This window comes from Phyllostomus discolor, chromosome 7 (assembly GCF_004126475.2).
Source record: "Phyllostomus discolor isolate MPI-MPIP mPhyDis1 chromosome 7, mPhyDis1.pri.v3, whole genome shotgun sequence".
Taxonomy (NCBI): Eukaryota; Metazoa; Chordata; class Mammalia; order Chiroptera; family Phyllostomidae; genus Phyllostomus; species Phyllostomus discolor.
This window is the reverse complement of record NC_040909.2, coordinates 8,652,353-8,674,807: the sequence shown is the minus strand read 5'-3', so window position 1 is coordinate 8,674,807 and position 22,455 is coordinate 8,652,353. Positions and strand designations below refer to the sequence as shown.

The 22,455-nt window shown below is 42.1% G+C and overlaps 1 protein-coding gene across 7 annotated transcripts in view; it reads left to right on the top strand.

Annotated features, from left to right (window-relative positions):
* The first annotated feature begins 6,153 nt into the window (after positions 1-6,153).
* The window catches only part of NKTR (natural killer cell triggering receptor), a 45,135-nt gene continuing 28,833 nt past the window's right edge, over positions 6,154-22,455 (top strand). For 3 of the 7 annotated variants that reach the window (XM_028518261.2, XM_028518262.2, XM_036030467.1), the window contains exons 1-5: positions 6,264-6,407; positions 6,592-6,672; positions 19,515-19,589; positions 21,133-21,240; positions 21,714-21,758. In XM_028518261.2, coding sequence (XP_028374062.1) covers positions 6,615-6,672; positions 19,515-19,589; positions 21,133-21,240; positions 21,714-21,758 — 286 coding nt within the window. In that variant the 5' untranslated portion in view covers positions 6,264-6,407; positions 6,592-6,614. The other 4 variants (XM_036030466.1, XM_036030465.1, XM_036030468.1 and 1 more) reach the window with 4 other exon arrangements.

Genomic DNA, 22,455 nt, shown 5'->3' with positions numbered 1-22,455 from the left:
TCCCTCACGTGTCCTCGAGCCTTTGGGATGAGCTTCCACCAGTGAGGCGAGTCTGTGTACATCTTCATTTTATTGCTACTAAACCTCACACATATGTCGTTTTGATTCCATTTTAATAAAAGCAATTTTTAGTGAATCTGCTCTCAGCGGAAATCCCACAGAATCCCCTAGAATCTAGATGTTCTCTTCAATCACTGGGACATTCTCTTCCCAAATCTCAATAACAGTCTAGGACCCAAGGGGGTTTTCATTTCTGTCATCATTCACTCATTCATTCAACCATATTTACTGATTAACTACTATGTGCTGAGGGTGTTACAGGGTGCAGCCAAGAGGGGGGCCCCAAATAGGCATTTTAAAATGGGGTCTGGAACTTAAGGTGTCCAGGAGATTTTAAGATGTCTCCATCCTCCCCGCCCAGGGTGTGGGTTGGGGAAGGGACAAGTGGAGCGGGGCCATTGAGAGCTGTTTTGCATAGCAACAGCCTTGCAGCTAACCTCTGGGTTGGTCATTTAACATATCTATAGCCTTTGGCTGGTTGCATAGATATGTTAAATAGCTGTGATCAGCTCTAAGACAGGGGAACAGAAGTAACTTCCCCACCCAGAAGTAACTTCCCCACCTGGATGTAAATGGGGGGGTGGATCCCCTGAGTTACAGCGCCAGCGTGGGAGCCTGGAGAGGACAGAACCATGCGGCCGTGGAGGTGCAGAGAGGATCACGGCCATTGGAGGAGAACCACGCGGCAGCCCTGAGAGAAGGAGAATCATGCTGCTTTAGGAGAGAGAACCATGCGGACTTGACGGAGTGGAGACTCCTGCAGCCCTGAGGAGGAGAGCCATGCACAGCCCTGAGAGGAGAACCACGCGTCTTTAGCAGAGTGGAGACTCCCACATCCCAGAGAGAGGGAACCACACGGCAGCCCTGGAGGAGAGAACCACGTGGCCTGGCAGAGTGGGGACCCCCGCAGCTTTAGAAGGGGGAACCACCACCTGGTTTTAGCAGAGATCCCGGCGACTCAGCCGAGGGTGCCGGGAACCCAGGGAGGTCTCCCAGTCGAGAGGGAGTACTAACTGGAAAGAACCAGAAGACTACCTGAGCCATGGACTTCTATTTCCTTTCCTGAGATACGGTACTCTGGACTGGGCAAAGGGGGGAAGGAAGGAAGGACTGTGTGTTTGTGGGTGTTTTTAGGGACTTTAGGATTTTTTTTTTTGATAAAGACATTAGGTCACTACTTTAAGTTAGTATAGCATTAAATAAACATTTTCTTTCCTTTTCACGAATCTCTGGCATTGAGAGACGTCTTTCCTCTAGCGGCAGACATAACGGACCGGGGCCTTCTTTTAATAATAGTATATCGTCCCAGGCCCCCCCCTTGTGTGTTCTGTAACAAGGGTACAGCATGAGGAAGCCATACATTGTCCCTGTTCTCCTGGAAACTATTCTAGTATAAAGAAGACGATACAGTATAAGTAATCTATTTATGGGGGAGACACACAATAAACTATAAGTAATCAAGGAAAGCTTCACATGGTAGTAAGTGCTCTGCAGAGAATTACAACAGGGAATGTTCTGGAGAGTGGGGAGCTACTTTAAACTACGGAGTCAGGGACAGCCTGAGTAATACTGCAGCTGAGATATGAATAACCAGGAACCTGATACGAGATCATTAGTGCAGGCAGACGCAACAGCTATGCAAAGGCCCTTCATTCCAACTGATTTTTTTTTTTGTCCTCTCTTGAGTCCATTTATAGAGCAGTGCGCACCTATGTAGTCATCCTTTCCATTATAACGTGAGTCCTCATTTGACCAGGGCTGCACGGGGCTCTACAGTGAGGAAAAGACAGGAGGAGAGGCACCAGGCCCTGCTTTCAGGGGCTCCGAGTAAGCCCAGCAAGATGGGGGAGACTCATGCCCCGGCACAGACTAGGGCACCACTGTGTGGGACAAGATATTGCGGCTGCCCGAACTCCGCGTGGAAATTATCAAGTGCTTCTACATCATAGAAAAAGTACGCTTTTTAATTCCTGAACACCCCCTTTGTCTTCAAACAAAATTGGCCAGTGGTAGCAAAGCCTATCAGCATCCCACTCTCATTTCTTGAACTTGACTCCAACTTCGCTGAACTTTGTCTTTTGGGGTCCAACTGGCTCCCAACAGTCCATATCGGTATCTCTATTCTGAGGACTTCCTCCTAAAACTGGAAGTCTGCTCCCCACAGGTGTAGCAGGCCAGAAGAGCCTGGGCATTGTATCACCCCAGGGAGCAGCTCTCCATGAATGACCCCCAGAAGGTGGAGTATCTGTCTCCCCGCCCCCACTGTAAGAACAGTTCTGAGGTGTCCTTCTACCATGGTGGTGGCCCGAGCTCCCCAGCAGGATTAAACTCTCCTCACGCGCTCTGGTGACTGGCTCAACAGCACCTACTTTCTTGGCTCCGTCCCTGCTTCACGTTGCCACTCCCGGAATAGTTTCCTGGGGTCACTTCCTAAGTAAGAAACTTGCCCTCACACCACTGTGTCTCAGAGTCTTCCGAGAAAACAATCAAGACACCAGCTGTCTAGGGCCTTATCCCTGGTGGGCAGACCCAGACAGACTGGCTCAGCAAATACAGCTTCTGTCAGCCCCAGGGCAGATGAATTTTTTTAAAAAAACCAAAACCCAATCTATTTGCAAAAGCTAGTGTCAGAGCCAAGGATGCAAAACAGAATTTAGAGAATGAAACAAATGAGTAGGATCGATGGAAAACGAGTCAGGACCCTATCTGACAGGAAGTGTTTGTTGTGGAGGGGTTTTCAGATGACTTTGATGGGGTCCAAACTACCCCCTAAAGAGAATGAAGCAGCAGACATTTATGAAGATGTAGCCATGCTTTAAAACAAGTTAGTGGCAAAAAAAGACACTTACCTAAAAGGCCAAAGATGGGTGTAGCACCCAGGATGAACGTGATTTCGTAGTTTGAAGCCATTGCCTGGGTGGCCATCTCTGTCACCACATCCCCATGCCTTTCTCCTGGTGACTGGCTCCACCCCACGCTGATCGATCATAATATCTGCCCATTGCCATGGCCATCAGAGATGGGCATATGCACTTCAAGCCAATAAGAATCTCTCCCCAGGATTTTGCTCACTGGGTGCTAGCAGGGGAAAAGCTTTCCTTTCAGGTTGCTGGGCTATAGAGATATAAGCTTACAGATGCCATGGCCAAGTTCCCTGCCCCACCTGGAGAAAGCCAATCCGATCTTGACTACCATGAGGACATTATTCTAGCAAAAGACACATTTTCATTTACCGCATAAAATGGTCTGCTCATTTTTACACACACACACACACACACACACACACACACAAACAGAATCTCAAAATATGTGTTCCCAAATATTCAATATGGATAGATTTTGTTATTAAATTCTGGTAATAATTGTTTCTGTGCCATGGATCCCAAGATTCCCTCCAGGTTTGATGGTTGGCTAGAAAGACTCACAGGACTCCACACATAGTTGTACTCTGACTTCTTATTAGCAAAAGAACTCAAAGTGAAATCAGCAAAGGGAAAAGACACGTGGGGCAAAGCCCACAGGAAATTAGGTTCAAACTTCCTTCTCCCAGTGGAGTCCCACAGGGCAAGCTTCATTCAGCCAGGGATGCACCGTGACAACCTGTGAGACAGGTTGTCCCGGGAAGTTCATTACGGACTCAGTGCCCAGAGTTTTTGTTACAAGCTGGGAATATATGCATCTTCTGCCTAGCACATACCCAAATCCCAGAGTCCCAAAAGGAGAGCAGGTGTTCAGCATAAACACCTTTGTTTACACAAACAGTTTAGGCATAGTGAGGGACTCTTATCATACAATGAAAATAGTCTATAAGTGCAGGAAACCAATTACCATTCAAGTTCCCAGATTCCACTTAAGGGCCAACCTTGTAAGCAGGCCTTTCTAAAGACAGCAGCCTCAGGACAATAATATTAACTCATTTCTGCACAATTTCCCATTTAAGATCTAGAATATCATTTTATTTTTTTCAAAACAGTATCAGCAAACGCGGTAGAGTTGTTTGTGTACCTTCTCACTGGACTCCTTTTCTCTCGTTTGGTTCCCCTCTTTTCTCCCTTCTCTGAGTCACAAGAGTGTAAAAGTTACTTTGGGAAGAGGTTGGAGCAGGAATCTCTGCTTGAAGCTGAATTGTGTATTACAGAGGATACACGGAAGGATCTGAGAGGCAACAGCCTGATAACCAATACATCATTGAGAAAATAATGTGTTCTTCCTTTAATCTGTTCCATATGGAAAATTATAGGAATAGGTTTTCTGATGTTGAGCCATCTTTGCATTCCTGAGTTAAAGCCAATTAGGTCGTGAGCATTTTGGAGTTTAAAAACTGATAAATTACATTTCCTAAGATTTTATTTGGATTTTAAATTAATGTTTATAATGAGATTGGTCTATGACTATCTTGTCCTGTCTTTGCCTGGTCTTGGTATCACAAAATAATTTAGGTAGCTCTCTCTCTTTTTCTATTTTCTGAAATATTCTGGTTGAGAAAGGGATTGGTGATCCTTGAGGGTCTGGCAAAATCTGCCCATGAAACAATTGGAGCTTGTGTTTTTTGGAAGGGAAGACTGTGGTTCCTAATGGTTTTATTATGAATAATCTCAAAGATATACAAAAGCAGAGAACGTAATTCAAAAATCACCCTGTACCTGTCACCCGGAGGCAACAATTATCAAAAATTTTCCAAATTTGTTTCACTCATGATCTACTTTAAAATGCATTCTCTTTTTTCTTTGATGAAGTATTTTAAAGCAAATCACAGACAGATATCATGCGTTCTCATCCTTACGCACTTCAGGATGCATTTCTAAATAAACCAAAGACATTTCCTTATATAACCGAAATCTCATGATCACATCTAGCAAAATTAAGTATATTTCCTTGGTTTCATCTAAAATCTAGACCATAATCAAGTTCCCCATGTGGCTGTGTCAGAACGTCCTACACAGCTGTTTGCAGGGAGACTTGGGATTACTACTTTAATTTCTTCAGTGGTTACTGTTCTATTCAATCCTGCCATTTATTTTGAGTCAAAGTGGCGATTTCTATTTTCTAGAAAATTATCTGTTTCATCGAAGTTTCCCCACTAGCACTCCTGATTAGTTTTGTCAACGTCCCAGCCATGGAAGTTCCAGCAGCTGGTGGGATCCCTCTCTGAGGCTTAAAGACCCAGAATTATTACCAGAAAATTCCTACCAAGGATTCCCCTTCCTGGTAATCACAGGCAAACCAAGCCTGAGTTTGTCAACTCCTTGGATACCCATTTTCCACCGCTCCTGAGGATGGAGGAGGAGCCATCAGTCCTAGTGGTGGACGCTAAGGGCTGCCTCGTCCCAGCAGTTGACTCGCCTTGACCACGGACCAAACAGCATGCCTTCCCTTCAAACCATCTGAAATATAACTCCAACTCACACGACGGAATAAATTTGATCAATTTTGATCAAGGAGGGGGGCACTTAGCAGGTATTTCAGCCTGCTTATCTTACAGCTGGAGAAACTGAGCTCCAGAGACATCGAAGGGGAAAAATCGATCAAAGGACTTCCCATTAAAAACTGCTCTGCACAGCCACCATCAAAACAACGAAGAGACAAGGCTCCGACTGGGAGCAAATATTCGCAATCGTATACCAGCAAAAGATCTGGGTTCAGAACATACACATACCATCTATGTAACAAACATTTGCACCCAGAGCTCTCGTATTCATCCAGACGGAGAACCCGGTTTAAAAATGGGCAAAGGACTTGAACGGGCTCAATGCAAAACTGCCACGAACAGAAACCATCCCAGGGACGCTGGCGCCCCAGCGGAACGAGCACACACCTCAGCCTAAAAGTTCCATGAGGTGAATTCTTGAGAAAAGAAAAGAGGCCGAAACATATGTGGGCTTACTTAAACTTCAACGACTTAATTCACACAAGTGGCTCGCAGCTGTCAACGGCGAAGCCTCGCGATATCAGGAGATGCGCGGAAGCTCACGGCCCTTGAAAGTAAGGGGGACGAGAGAAAGTAGAGAGCGCAGGCGCGTCCAGGGCTCTTAGATTGGGCAACTGCCTCTCTCGGTGAAGGGGAAATGGGCGGGACAATAAAGAACCAGCTCAGTTATAGGAGCGCCAAATTGGAGGCTTCGCTGGAGCTCTCAGCCACGCCCACGTGCGCTTCATTTCGGTTAAAGAGCCCCTAGGAGATTGTGTTCTCGCGGTATGTGCCCTGATTCTCGCGGGGTTTAGCGTGGCACCGGGAGGCCGGGCCCTGAGAAGGGGGTGGGGGTTCGTTATCGGCGTTGGGCTCCGGCCGGTGTGGCGGCGCTTTCTCCTCTGTGCACGGGGAGCTGCTCAGGCTGGAGGCCAGCCAGGTGAAGAGCTCGCCCGTTTGTGTGTGTGTGCAGTAAGGGAGCCGGTGGGCCCGGGGCGGGAGAGGGCCCCGTCTCACCCTCCCGCGCTGTCGCGACAGGGAGGCGCGAGGCGACCGGGGCTCGGGTTCCGCCCCGCCCTCGCCCTGGCCTCAGGCCTTACCGCTTTCCTCCCCCTTTCTCCTAGCTCTTGCCGCCGCCTCGGTAGCGATGGGGGCGCAGGACCGGCCGCAGTGCCACTTCGACATCGAGATCAACCGCGAGCCGGGTGAGCCGGAGACTGGGGAGCCCTGCTGGGGCCCGGGCTTACCTTGGGGAAGGGGAGGGGTCTACCCCTCTTCAACTCTCCCCAAGCCTTTTTGGCTGCGGGTAGGCACGGTCAACACCCCGTTTCTCCTGAAGCGAAATCCGTCCCTAGGAGGGTGGCTCGGGCACACCACTCCCCCTAAACTCGGAAGTCCGGGCCTCGTTCTCCCAAACTCCATGCCCCCTTGCACCCCCAGACTGAGTGTTCATACCATCCCTGGAGCCAAGAAAAGGGGTGCGATCCATTTAAGATTTTTTTCTCTCTCAGTGTCTCTACGTGGCAGACGCTTCCAATATTCTGCATTTCCTAATACTTGAATATCATCAATAGGTCAACTTGGCCTCTGTTATTCCTTAAGTATCTTCAGCTAGAATTTATAATTTCTGGTTCATGGGCAAATGACCTGGGGGAGTCTTCCGTGATAAACCAAAGCATTCTGTACCGATGGGCCTGCGGCGTGCATGCGCTTAACATTAATGTTTTGTCTGCATGTCTTGTTGAAAAATAAAATATTTTCTTCTAAAGGGTTGTTGTTTCATTCTGAGTAGCAGAGCGCGCAGGGTTTCAAACTGGTTTCTTAGCTTTTTGTAGTATCTGTAACAGAACTTTTCATTGAAGTCGTATATAAAGTCTTTGTGCACTCTGTCGTTCAGCAGATTCTTATTCAGAGCCTCCTGCTAGTTCTAGATGGTTGGGGATGTAGCAATGAATAAAACAAAGGTTTCTCTTTTATATTCTATTGGGGGAAGACAGGCAGTAAATGGGGAGGGGGGAATACAGTGGCTTGTAGTGGGAGTACTGTTTTCAAAAGTTGGTCAGAAAAGGTCATTTTGAGGAGATGACATTTAAGCAGGCATCTGAGGGAGATGAGGTGAGCCGTGTGGAATTCTTTGAGAAGAGCGTTCTTGGTAGAGGGAACAGTTAATACAGGGGTCTTGGAGTGTGTGTCCTTACCTGTTTAAGGAGCCTCAAAAAGCCTAGGGTGGCTGGGGAGCGGAGGGGAGAGAGTAGCAGGAAATGGCTATAGGCCGGAGTATTTATAGTGAATCACAGCATCAGATAGCAGGGCTTAGGTTTTTTCTAACAATTAAAAATAGCAGACTCTCAAAAAGTAGAACTAAACCAAAAGTTCTGTAGCCATGTAAATTACCCCTTTACTGGCAGGTGTCCATATCCTAGATTTGTAAATAACCTTTGTGGTGAAAAATCTCTGGAGTATTTGTTTAGTCAATGTTGAATGAACTTCAGTCTCCAACATCCAAGATAACTCATTATAACACCATCCTGGTAGAAGGGAGTCGCACTCTTGAGAAGGCTGAATCGCATGGGAAGCAGGAAACACCTTGTTCCCCGTTGAATCGGCGGGTAAAATGGGCGGTTTCATATGGTTCAATCTCATGTAATACTTCTCTAGCACTTTTCAGTCAATTATCTAAATAGTAGATGATTTGATTTTTGTACAGCTTTTAAGGATCACTTCAGTGGTTTGAAGGATCTTGTTTTGTGGGATTTAACCGTTAGTATGTTTGTCTTTGAGTATTTATTCAAGTAATACTCTTGACCTCTTGTATAGTTAATAGTTAATACTTTACCTGATAGGAGTACAAAGTAGTATCTTTGATTTACTTTGATAAGCAAAGGTCCTTTAAGAATGGCTGTACAATCCACATTAATGGAATCAAGAAATTAGAGATAAAAATTGAGTTGAGTAGTACACAGTATGGCTTTTTGTTGCAATCAGTGGAAATGTGTACATTTCATATCAATCAAGTTAGACTTTTAAATCATGAAGTCATCAAATGAATGCAAGTATGTATCAAAAGAGGAAAAATCTTTATATGATTTTTTTCTCTGTGAACCCAATAAGATGGTTCCTTTTAGAAATAATTCCAGGACTGTTCCTTAGAAATGTTTTTGAGAAGGTTTTAAACTAAGATTTTCATTTCTTTACTAGTTAAAGAACTCTTCATGTTTCTTCTTCTTGAGTGACTTTTGGTATTTTGTGTTTTTTAAGAAGTTGGTCCATTTTATCTAGTTTCAACGTTATGGCATAGAGTTGTTTGACGTAGTTCCTTGATTGAATGGAATCTGTAGTGATCGCTGCTCCTTCATTCCTGATACTGATAATTTGTGCCTTTTGCCTTCTCCTTGATCAGTTTGGTTAGAGGTTTATCAATTTTGTTATCATTTCATAGAACCAGATTTGGGTTTCTTTTTTTTTTTCCTATTTTCTGTTTTCAATTTAATTGATTTCTGCTCATGGCTTGTGATTTAGAAGTGATTTAAAATATCCAGGTACTTGAATAATTTACAGTTGTCTTTATTAATGATTTCTAGGTTAATTCCTTTGTAGTCAGAGACAACTAGCATGATTTCAGTTTTTTAAAATTTATTGTGGTTTTTGATGTTCTCGTTTGGTGAAATTCCTATTTGCACTTGAAAAGAATGTACAGTCTGCTGGCTTTGTGTAGAGTGGTCTATAAATATCAATTAAATCCATTGGCTAAGAGCCTTGTTCAATTCTTCTGTATCCTAGCAGATTTTTTTTGTCTACTTGTTCTACTTATAGCATTGTATTTAAAGTGGGTTCCTTGTAGATAAGCAAATAGGGCTTGTTTTTACTCTATTCTCACAATCTCTGCCTTTTAATCGGTATTTTTAGAGTTCAAATTTAATATAATTATGATATTAAATTTGAATTCATCTATTCAATATTTGTTTTTGCTTCCTTTTTTATTCTGTTTTCTTGTACGGCCTTTTGGATTATTTGAACTTTTTTTAGTGTTTTTAATTTTTTACTGAGTTTTTGATGCTACCTCTATAGTATTTTAGTATTTACTCTAGAGCAGATATGTCCATCCTGCAGCCGGCAGGTCACATGTGGTTCAGGATGGCTATGAATGCGGCCCGACACAAAATCATAAATTTACTTAAAACATTATGAGATGTTTTTAAGGATTTTATTTATTTATTTTTAGAGAGAGGGGAAGAAAAGGAGAAAGAGGAGAGAAACATCGATGTGCAAGAGATACATCAATCAGTTGCCTGTTGCACGCCCCCAACTGGGGAGCTGGCCTGCAACCCAGGCATGTCCCCTGACTGGGAGTTGAACTGGTGACCTTTCAGTTCACAGGCAGGAACTCAGTCCACTGAGCCACCCCAGCCAGGGCATATTATGAGGTTTTTTCAGTGATTACATGTCGCAGTGTATTTAATGTGTGGCCCAAGACAACTCTTCTTCCAGTGTAGTGTGTGGCCCAGAGATGCCAAAACATTGGACACCCCTGCTCTAGAGATACCGTACATATACACACATGGCTTTTTATACTGTACTTAGAATTAATATTTATTTTACCACTTTAAGTGAAATGTTGAAAACATCCCACCATATAACATTCCTTTACTTTTCACCTTGTGCTGTATTTGTCATATGTATTACATCTACAAATGTTGAAAACTTTTGCTTTCAAACATCACACATATTTGAAAGAGCTTAAAAGGAAAAAAAGACTTATATTTACCCACATACTGTATCTACCATTTCTGTTGCTATTTGTTCATTCTTATAATTCCAAGTTCCCTCTGGTATCATTTCCCTTCTACCTGAAGAATGTTTTTGTTTGTTTTGTTTGTTTGTTTGTTTGTGAGAGAGAAACTTGATTAGTTACCTCCTATGTGCACCCCAACCAAGGATCAAACCTGCCACCTACTTATGTACCCTGACTGGGAATCGAACCTACAACCTTTTGGTGTACAGGAGGATGCTCTAACCAACTGAGCCACTTGGCCAGGGCTAAAGAATTTTTTTAGAGATCTTCTGGCAGCACATTCTTTCTTTTCTTTTTCTTTTTTTTTTTTTTTCTTTTTTTTTTTAGAAACATTCTCTTTTTCTTTCACCTGAATGTTTTGTTTTGCCTTTTTTCTTGAAAGATATTTTCACTAGATATAGAATTTAGGTTGGTACTTATTTTCTTTTGCACTTGAAAAATGTTCTATTGCCTTCTGGTCTGCATCATTTCTGATAGGAAATCTGTAGTCACTCGAGTTGTTACTCTGTATGTAATGTGTTCTTGTCTGGCTTTCAAGATTTGGTCCTTTGTCCCTAGACTTAAGCAGTGCAATGTGCTGTGTCTAGATGTGAATTTCTTTTCCTTTGTTCTCTTTGGGATTTGCCGATCTTCTTGAGTCTGCATCTATCTTTTGCCGAATTTAGGAAGTTTTCAGCTTTTATTTCTTCAAATATGTTTTTTCTCCACTACTCTTATCCTTTCTCAGACTTTAGTGACACAGATTTCAGGTCTTTTGATAGTACCCTACGGGTCCCTTGGGCTCTTTATTTTTTCAATCTCTTTTCTTCCTGTTTTTCATATTGGATAATTTCTATTAATTGGTCTTCAAGTTCACTGGCTTTTTCTTCTGTCATCTTTATTCTGCTGGTGAGCCCGCCCAGTGAATTTTTACTTTTCATTATTGTGTTTTTCCATTAAATTTTTTTTTGTTTTGCTTGAAGCTTTCTGCTTTGCATTCATTTTCACTTGTGTTTATCCTTACTTTTTTCAAACACTTTTAAGTTATTTTTTAAGATCTTATTTATTTATTTTTAGATAGAGGGGAAGCGTGGGGGAAAGAGAGGGAGAGAAACATCAGTGTGTGGTTGCTGCTCACTTACCCCCTAATGGGGACCTGGCCTGCCACCCAGGCATGTGCTGTGATTGGGAATCCAGTCAGTGATCCCCTGGTTCACCAGCCAGTGCTCAATCCACTAAACTACACCAGCCAGGGCAGTGTTTGTCCTTACTTGGTGGGGTATGGTTGTAATACCTGTTTTAAAGTCTTTAATAATTCCAACATCTGTATCATCATGGAGTTGCTATCTTTGATTGTCTTTTTTTCCTTATGAGATTTTCCTGGTTCTGAGATCAAAAAGTTTGAGAACATTATTCATTTTTTAATTGTCAGAGACTTACAGTTGATTTTGAAAGTGATAACCAGGGTGAATGCTTGGCTTTGGGATTTTTCTTTATGTGGGCCTCAGAGCAGTGTCATAAAACCCTGGCACTGTATCAAACTAGATAAAAATGGGGATCTAGTTGAAATGGGTATTTTTACTTTACTACTTAAGATTCATGTGGACCCAAAACACTGAATTAAAAATGTATCCTTACTAAGCATTGTAAAGTATTTGGAAATAATAGCAAAAACTTTGTTTTAAGTAGAGGCAGACAAATGTAACCTTGGGCAGGCCACTTGTCCTCTTTGTAAATGTGGTTCTGAAGATAGCAGTGTGGTAAAGTTTGCTTATATTCAAAACTACCCTGTGAACTTTAGACTCACACCCAAGGTAGCTCATAGTTCGGAAGAGTGAGGGATTGGTTCGTACTGAGGGGGCAGGAGAAATCTGTGTCCCGTCCCAAGCTCGCCCTGGACCATAAACTCGGGCGTGAGCAGAGCGGCTGGGTGCAGCGGTCTGCGCTGCTGAGTGATGTCTCCCCTTTTTGTGTCCTCATGAGTTCTGTAGGGCTGCAGTGTGCTAGTGCTTACATAATAAGGTGGCTGGGAAGAGTAAATACTACACCTACCTGTCTCACAGATTGTGTTTTTTAATGTGAATTTACTCTAGTGGGATGGATTAATTAAGAAGCACAGTTTTATTTTTTATTTTTTTTTTAATTTTTTTTTTTTTTTCAATCATTGTTCAAGTACAGTTTTCTGCCCCCTACTCCCGTTTCAGCCCCTCCACCCAACCCTCCCCCCTTCCCCCCATTACCCCCCACCCTTAGTTTTTGTCCATGTGTCCTCCAAATTTGTTCCTGTAATCCCTACCCATTCCCCCCTGAAATTCCCTCTTCTCTCCCCTCTGGCCACTGTCAGACTATCCCCTATTTCAGTGTCTTTGGTTATATTTTGCTAGTTTTTTGTTTTGTTTTGTTTTGTTGTTTAGATTCCTGTTAAAGGTGATATCATGTGGTATTTGTCTTTCACTGCCTGGCTTGTTTCACTTAGCATAATGCTTTCCAGCTCCATCCATGCTGTTGCAAAGGGTATGAGCTCCTTCTTTCTTTCTGCTGTATAGAATTCCATTGTGTAAATGTACCATAGTTTTTTGATCCATTCATTTACTGATGGGCATCTAGGTTGCTTCCAGCACCTAGCTATTGTAAATTGTGCTGCTATGAACATCGGGGTGCAAAGGTTCTTTTGTATTGGTGTTTTAGTGTTCTTAGGATAGAGTCCCAGCAATGGAATTGCTGGGTCAAAAGGCAGATCCATTTTTAGTTTTCTGAGGAAGTTCCAAACTGCTTTCCATAATGGTTGTACCAGTCTGCAGTCCCACCAACAGTGCACTAGGGACCCCGTTTCTCCACATCCTCTCCAACACTTGTTATTTGTTGCTTTGTTTATGATGGCCATTCTGACTGGTGTGAAGTGGTATCTCATTGTGGTTTTAATTTGCATCTCTCTGATGGCTAGCGATATTGAACATCGCTTCATGTGTCTTTGGATTTTCTGTATGTCCTCCTTGGAGAATTGTCTGTTCAAGTCCTTTGCCCATTTTTTAATTGGGTTACTTGTCTTTTTAGAGTGGAGTCGCGTAAGTTCTTTATATATTTTGGAGATTAAACCCTTGTCTGAGGTATCATTAGCAAATATGTTTTCCCATACAGTTGGTTCTCTTTTTATTTTGATACTGTTTTCCTTAGCTGTGCAAAAGCTTTTAATTTTGATGAGGTCCCATTTGTTTATTCTTTCCTTTATGTCCCTTGCTCTAGGAGACAAGTCAGTAAAAAAGTTTCTGCGTGAAATATCTGAGATTTTCCTACCTACGTTCTCTTCTAGGACTTTAATGGTGTCACGCTTTATATTTAAGTCTTTTATCCACCTTGAATCTATTTTTGTATAAGGTGTAAGTTGGTGCTCGAGTTTCATTTTTTTGCACGTAGCTGTCCAGTTCTCCCAACACCATTTGTTGAAGAGGCTATTTTTATTCCATTTTATGTTGCTGCTTCCTTTGTCAAATATTAATTGACCGTAGAGGCTTGGGTTTATTTCTGGGCTCTCTGTTCTGTTCCATTGGTCCATGTGCCTGTTTTTATGCCAGTACCAGGCTGTTTTGATTACAGTGGCCTTGTAGTATAGTTTAATGTCAGGTATTGTGATTCCTCCTACTTTACTCTTCTTTCTCAAAATTGCAGCAGCTATTCGGGGTCGTTTATGGTTCCATATAAATTGTTGAAGTGTTTGTTCTATGTCTGTGAAATATGCCATTGGTACTTTAATCGGTATTGCATTGAATGTGTAGATTGCTTTTGGTAGTATGGACATTTTAATGATATTAATTCTTCCAATCCAAGGAAGCACAGTTTTAATTAGGCAGACTACTGTTTGTGTTACAACACAATCGGACGGCAAGGTAGGGGCTAGTGGTGTGGGCGGGGAGGACCCTCATCAATCAGCACTGCTACTCCGAGTCGTTCTTGTCTGTCCTGACGGGAATTGGAAAGAACTGTGCCGGCGACAGTGCTGGTGACAGTGCCGGGAAAGGAGGCCGAGGGGAGGTGTCATCAGTTGTAGGCTTTCGCAGAGATGTTTAGGTTTTATAACACACCTTACAGCTAACAGTGTGCCTTTACTACTAATACGCTAAAAGAAAAATCATTCTTACTGCAACCTGAAATTCCCTTGCCCCCAACTCCTATTTCTGTATGGAAACAGTTGTTTTTATATGAGATTTTGAAATGCGGTATTTCTTTAAAGTCTGTCATGTTATGGTAGAGTAGACTGTATTTGTAAAAAGCATAGTATTTGATATTTATTTCTTTATTTTTACTTTATTGTTTACACTGTTACAGATGTCCCGTTTTTCCCTCTCTGCCCACCTCCCCCCAGTGCTCGCCCCCCACCCCAGGCCGTCACCACACTGTTGTCTATGTCTGTGGGTTAAGCATGTATGTTAACGTGTTTTGTTTTTTTTTTAATTGTTGTCTGAACAAGTACAGTTTTCTGCCTTTTACTCCCAGCCCAGCCCACCCCTCTCCCCCCACCATGTGTTTTTAAAGTTGCTTAAATTATTGCACCAGCACAAGCACCGAATCAATATGAGGGGCTTTCGTATAAGGGTGTTATGCAGGCAGGCCTCTGTGGATGAAGCTTTTTTGTTCACATTTTAGGAACGAGTCTTGTTTCAGGTTTCTGTAAGTGAGAGGGCTTGGGATTTCTGCCCCTCTCCCCTCCCCCTTAACTTTTTTAGAAATTTGGCCTGGAGAATTCCATTAATAACACCAGTCTCAATTGGACGGTCTTGAAGGCAAACTCTTATGGATTTTTACAGGGATTTATCAAGAAAAAGTTTACCTCTTAGTGCCTCCCTTTCTTTCCACCTGCTCTGCTTCAAAGCTCAAGTTAAATACACAAAGGGTTTTCTCCTTTTCTGTCTTTAACATTAAATGGCTGCTGTTTGTCCGGTTCTGTCTGCCAACCCGTGTGAGTCCCTGTGCTTTTCTGTCATTTTCACACCTCTGTCGGTGTTGCAAAGGGAGTTAGGACATTGGTGGTACAACCTAGCTATCCGGTATGATTCCTTTCCGCTGTGATTTGTGCATGATTTATTTCATCTCTGGGTCTGGAGAGTCTTAAAGCTTTCCAGGGTGTGTGTGGTTTAGCCTGAATTCTTGGTAGACAGAGCACTTTCTTACACAGATGGTCAGGTATTTAACAAACACGCATCTTACTGGGAGTAAAAAGCAGATGGGAACTAAAAAGTTTTCTTTAGATAGGCAGAAGAAAGCTCAGACTGGAAAGGGTAAAACTTGACTAACTGACAGTTATCTAAAACTAAGTAATGGTTTCCAGATTACCTCAAAAATTGCATTCGAAACCCCTGGCTGTGATTGCCTTACTATGGTAGTGCTTGATTTTAGTCCTGTTGTGTTTCAAGAGACTGTGTCTTAAATAGATTGTCACACAGTGAAATCCTGATTCCTGTTCTCACCCTTACAACTTGCACAAGCCACCGATGCCTGATTCTTAATTAGGTAATGTGTGAGTACCCAATATGAAGGGGAAACGGAAGGACTTACGTCCCTAAATTAAGCTGCAGGAAGGGGCCCTTTTAGGTAAAATAGTTAATGCAAAGGCCTTGACACTTTCTGGGTGAAAAAAGTTAAGGGATTAAGAAGTACAGATCGTTAGTTACAAAACAGTCCCAGGGAGGTCAAGCACAGCATAGGGAATGTGGTCACTAATGTAACAGCTCTGTATGGTATCAGGTGGGCACTAGAAGTATCGGAGGGAACGCTTGGTAAAGGGTGTGATTGTCTAGCCCCTATGTGGTACACCTGCAACTAATACAAAATAATGCTGAATGTAAACTAATTGAAAAATAAAATTAAGTGACAGGAAAAAAAAGACCCTGACATTTTCATCAGAGAACCGCAGTGACACTAGCAGATGGGACACGGCCCAGACAGACAGACCAAGCACGTAGTGCAGAGCGCTGCCCCTGCTCTGTGTCCGCCTTCCTGGTCCTGCGCGCCTGTAACCACTGCCGGGAAAACGTGGTGCCTGCTTAGAAATGCGATTCCAGGAGTAGAAGGAGACTGAAAAGCAGGAATAATCTCGGGGTAGCTGGCTTCTGCCCCCAGATAATTATCTTTCCTGAGAGCCTGAAAGTTTCCATTTTACTGTTACATACTAATGTGCAGTTGGGTTGCATTGAAGTAAATATCCTTTTTTCTTTTAAGAATGCTGTCACCTTTGGGAAGGTTCATTTTCACCCGTGACCTGAAATCATGCAGCAAGGCTGCTTCCTTCTTAATAGCTTGATGAGAGAGCCCCTCCGGGCGGCACGTCTGGGGCCAGGGGGAGTCCCTCACGTTAGAGCCTGGGAAGGCAGCCGGGTGTATCCGAAGCGGCGCTGGACGAGGGCCCGGAAGTCGGGCTGCGGCTCTGCCTCTGCTCCTTTTCACAGAGGCGGCCTTTGATGAGCCACGCTGTTAGCAGCAGAAAGTGTTGGAAACCGGGGTAATGGTCTTGGCTCTGACAACATACTCTATGCTTGCAGGGTGCCTTAACCCACACAACACTGTGATATAAGATTTAACCCATTTAACAGAAGAGGAGACTCTTGGAGTGGCTATTGACTGGTCCAGGATCACATAGCTAGCTAGCAGTTTGCCAAGGCCAGAACTCTAGGCCACACTTGCTCTCTTATCCGTTGTACCATGGCAACTTGGGGATGTATTTATCAAGTCTAAAGTCTTTCTGTTTTTTAATTTGTTTCTGCTTTTGTCTTCTTTATATTGTCCTTAGGTTTATTGCTTATTTGTCATCCTGAGTTGTTATTCATTTATCTTTGTAATTAATGCATAGTGTATGTATTAATGAAAGTAAGGACTGGATGCACTGACTGGGACAAAGAAGGATGATAGTCAGTACTTTCTGCCTGGTGAGCCTTGGCAGCTCTAAGATCTGGCCTCATTCCCCAGCATCCTGGTTCTTAGAGCCTTTCAGTTCTCCCATCTGTGCCAACATCCTTGTCAACTAACTACATGAGCCAATAAGTAAATGCTCTTTTGAGTTGTTACTTGTACTGTCTTCAGGATACCTTTAGTTGGGCATTGAGTGACATGAAACACACTTTAGGTGCCTAAGTAACTACAGAGCTGTTTTCTGTTCCCCTGTCTCGCGTCTTCCCTTATGTCCTCCTCCTACTTCCATTTACGAGAGTTGCTCCACCACAGTAATTTGAAAGGCGTTTAATACATTTTTAATTGTACAGGTGGTTACATGTTTACATATTCCTAAACCCATATTTCCTTTTTCACCTATTTTAAGCAAAGTCTGAAATATCAGGAAATGTACCTTTTCTTACCAGCTCAACTCTCTCTTGTTGATTTTATGTATACTGTAATTTCTTTTTTTCTGTGGGTAACATAATTCTGCTGCCTGAATGCTTGAAGGATTCTTTTCCTTTATATCTCTGAAAGTAAAGAGATTTTATTAAGCAATGTCTTGATGTTTTTCCACTTATAATAACTTTTTCTGGTACATAATGAATGCTTTTGATCTGGAAATTAGGTATTCCTTCATTTATATTTTGTTAACCTCTATCTTTGAATAATTTTGTTTCACGTGTTTTGATCACTATTATTATTCAGATGTTTATTCTGTACCAGGCACTGTGCAGATCCGTGGGGACAGAGGTGAGCGAAGCAGACACGGTCCCTGTCGCCCTGTCCTTACACACGTCAGCCGGGCCCTGGGTGGGTGTGAGTGTTCTCCGGTCACAGCACTGGCGGCTCGTCACGTTGCGCAGCATGTTGTGTCTGTCGTTCCAGCTGAGACGTGGGCTCCCCAGAGGAGCACTGTGTCTTCATGCCGTCGGACAGCCTGATTTACGGGGGGGGGGGGGGGGCGGGGGAATCAGTAAATAATGTTTGAGTAAATGGCTTGATATTACCTACATCATTTTTCCAACTAGTGCTCAGTTTTAAAACTACCATATGTTTTATGTCCATGATGTACATCTCCTTTCTCACCATTGCACCTGCAATTCCAGCACAGTTGTTTCTGAGAAATAGGAACAGTGGTATTATTGAAAGGTGATGTTGATTTTATCCAGATTCTGGGGACTTGCAAGTTTTGTTCCTGCCACCTGCTGGCCACACCGGGATCACAGCACAACACAGTCCTGGCTTTTCCTTCCTGTAGCCAGTGTTTAAAATGTGCTCATAGCGACTGATTAATCTTAGTTTGTTCCCCCTCTTAGTTACTTTTAAGGATCTGCATGGTATGTTGGGATTAAGGCCAGAAGCCATTCTTGCTCTGTGTTATTTTTGTCCTTAGCCGTGTATTTTTTACCTTAAGAACACCATACTAATGCTTACACTAACCCATTTCAGATTTTAGTCTTATCCTTACAGAGCAGTGTACTTATTGGCATAGCAGTGATTCTGTGGAAGAAATCTTACTATATATAAAAGATAATATTGACGGTAATGATTGATTCTAAAAGACTATTAAATCCCACTAAATTGTAAGAAGTGTTGAGTAACAGATGTACCTGAGATCTTACCCATTTGTTCAAAGGAGCATTAGTTTCCAAAGAGGCATCAGCCGAGTTTATTAACTTGGGAGGCGACTTTAAGAGTATATACGAGTCCGGAGACCAAAAGGTTTGTGAAGGACTTCTCTAAGGCATGATTAATTGAACCTGCAGGCTGGCTTCTTCCATTCCTTGTTTATCATAGAGCTGTTTTGGTTTTTAAGGAATGATGACCTGTTTTCTGCTCGTGCAGGGAATAGAATGTGAGTTTTGGTTGTGGGTGGCAGTTCAGGAAGTTGTCTCTCGTGGTTCTTGAGTAACAGTAGAACGCTGGCCGTGGAGGGGAGCACTTTCCTCTGGCAGAGCTGCCGCGTGGCTGCCCTAGGGTGTGACGTGTCCCATCACGGCAGAGTCCGGGCGTAGATCAGACAAATTGAGAGGGTGTTTGAGGAAAACAAATAGTTCGGGTAAGGGTCTGCACACAGGGGATCTAATGATGTAAGGCCCCTCTAAAAGACACCTGAAGTCCTGCACTTTTAGGGCTGAAACCACTTTGGCTGCATGTGAATTCTAACCCTAACAAACAGAGTAGAGTTCTTGTTAAGTTCTTTCCTGTTGAATCTTTTTAAAAATTTAAAATGAGTGACAGAAATGGACTTTATAGTTTTCCAGATCTATGTATCTCATTTTTCTTCCTTTCATATAAAATGTGGTATATTTAATCAACCTGATTACCTTTTTTTCTTGTGTTTTATTTCAGTTGGTCGCATTATGTTTCAGCTCTTCTCAGACATATGTCCAAAAACATGCAAAAACTTCCTTTGCCTATGCTCAGGTAAATGAATCATTAAATTATTTCCAATGAGAGCCCTGGCTGGTGTGGCTCAGTGGATTGCGAGCACACCTGCGAACCAAAGGGTCACTGGTTTGATTCCCACTCAGGGCGCATGCTTGGGTTGCGGGCCAGGTCCTCAGTGGGGGGTGCATGAAAGACAACCACACATTAATGTTTCTCTCCCTCTCTTTCTCCTTCCCTCCCCCTCTCTGAAAATAAGTAAATAAAATATTTTTTAAAAAATATTTCCAATGAGAAGTCATGGCTTACAGTTTTTCCTTGCTTAACAAAGTAGATATTTTCCTTAAAAAGTAATGAGCTGATAGCCCTGACTGATGTGATTCAGTGGGTTGGGCATCATCCCACAAAGCCAAGGGTCACCGGTTCGTTTCCCTGTTAGGACACAGGCTTGGGTTGCGGGTTTGGGCCTCCTGGCACGGAAGAAAGGCAACCGATCAATGTGTTTCTCTCTGATTGATGTTCTCCTTCCCTCTCTCTTCCTCCCTCCCACCTGTCTCTAAAAATAAATAAATAAATAAAATTGCTGAAGCATAGTGATTGTTTGGCTGTGAGATGAGTTGAGCAAATAAATATTGTTTTCACCTATGTGAAATCAGGGAAGCATTTTGTTTTTCAAAGGGAAGAGAGAAGAAAGAAATGGTCTTTTAAAATGAGAAATAAAGTACTACTGTGTGTAATGATATCTCTCTACGTTGTAGTTTATAAAATAATAGCGTTTTCAAAACTGATTTGGTACAGTTTCAAAAGGTTCAGTACTCTGTACAAATTTAGCAATCCAGATTTCACAAGAAATTTTAGAAGATAGAGGGGCAAAAGATAATGAAGTTATTCTTTGTTACATACTATTGGATTGATGTTGTGTAAAGGCACGAGAGTGGAGAGGGAAACATCTGTAATGCCACCTTAGAAATAGCAAATTAAAATTTTCTAATCTGTGTTTGGGTATCCGCACATGCGTGTACAGTCTTTGCACCAACTCCCTGACCACACTTTTTCTGGAATGACAACAGTTTCTCATCTGTTTTTTCTCCTGTAGCATGTTGAGTCTGCACCACACAATTTAACCTTTTTTTAAAGATTTTCTCCTTGGGTTTTTTTTAAGATTTTATTTATTACATTTTTTTTAGAGAGAGGGGAAGAAAGGGAGGGAAACATTAATGTGCAAGAGAGATATGGATCGTTTGCCTCTCACATGCTCCCCACTGGACACCTGGCCCGTAACCCAGGCATGTGCCCTGACAGGGAGTCAAACCGGTGACCTTTCTGTTCACAGGCCAGCGCTCAATCCACTGAGCCACACCAGCCAGGCCTCAATTTAACATTTATATGCTGCTTTGTGTTATTTATTGGGGTGGGAGGTGTTTTAATTTGTCACACTGTGTGCCTCGTGTATCTTGTACAGTGCCTAGCACACAGCAGTGATTTGACAAAGGAGTAATTGGATGGTACTTTCCATGGAAGGATGTTTTTGTAGCTAAACTTCCTTTTTTTCTTTCTTTTTTTTTTTTCCTCTTTTTTCCAGGGGAGAAAGGCCTTGGGAAAACAACTGGGAAGAAGTTATGTTACAAAGGTTCTACATTCCATCGTGTGGTTAAAAACTTTATGATTCAGGGTGGGGACTTCAGTGAAGGTAGAGCTAAAAGTTATGCTCCTAATAACTTCATCTGTCAGTTTCTATAGCAGCCATTTTTTACTGTAAATATTGTCGCTTACAGTATAATGTAAATATTAGGTGGCCATTGAGTAGTTGGGTGAATAAATGTTGTAGACCAAGAATGTATGAAAAACAAAAAACTAAGATATTTTTAGTTGTTTTTATGCTATTTTAATAATATAAGTACTTGGTGAATTACCTGATGATGAATGCCAAAGCAGTATTTAATTGTATTTATTCTTCTGGTGTGATTACTATTTGAAATAGATTATGGAGATAATTATTTTAATAGTGCTTATTGTAATGGAATGAGGTTTGTTGGGATTTGGATTATTGAAGCAATTACAAGGTATTATTTCCTTCATCAAATTGAAACCATGAAAAGTAATTTATATATACCAGTATGTATCTAATTTTCATTATAGTTTAATGTAGCTTGTTATTTGCAGGTAATGGAAAAGGTGGAGAATCAATTTATGGTGGATATTTTAAAGGTAAGCCTTAAAATTTTATGGTCTCTTGTTTCAGTTCTGATATTAAAGCAAGTTTGATCATGTACTTTTAATGAGGACAGGTTTACTTATAGTTCACTTTTTGCATGAAACTAATGCTGCATGAAAATACTTTATTTGCATGAACTTGGGGATAAATCATATTGTAATATATAACTTAATTGACAAGATTAATTAAGGCTAACGTTATGGTTAAACATGACTTTCAGCATGGAGGTTAGGCAACTATATACATGAAAACTCCTATCTTCCTGCCTAAAACTGTCAACATATTCTTTTGTTTATAGAGAATGTGGTCTTTTGCAAAATGAAAAGGTAAGAGAACGAAGCTCAGTAACACGAACTCCAATTCTGTTCCCTTGCACCCTTCCTAATAAATTCGTGGACAGTCTGGGTCAGGTTGTGGCTGGATTTCAGTATTGCTTGAAGACGTGGAAAATTCTTTATACTATTTTATACATCTGTATCTGTTTTCCTTTTCCTGATGGGTTATTAGTTCCACATCAGGGAAAAGAACCTAGTTGTGTCTTTTTTCTCCCTAAACCAAGCAATGTCTTGAATAAAAGTTGGTATTTCTTTCTTCTCCGAGGTTTGTATATTTTCTTTTTACACTAGAACTCTGATTGTGTATTATTCCTATAGTAGTAGCATTTGCATAAATCTAACTATTGCACTCGCC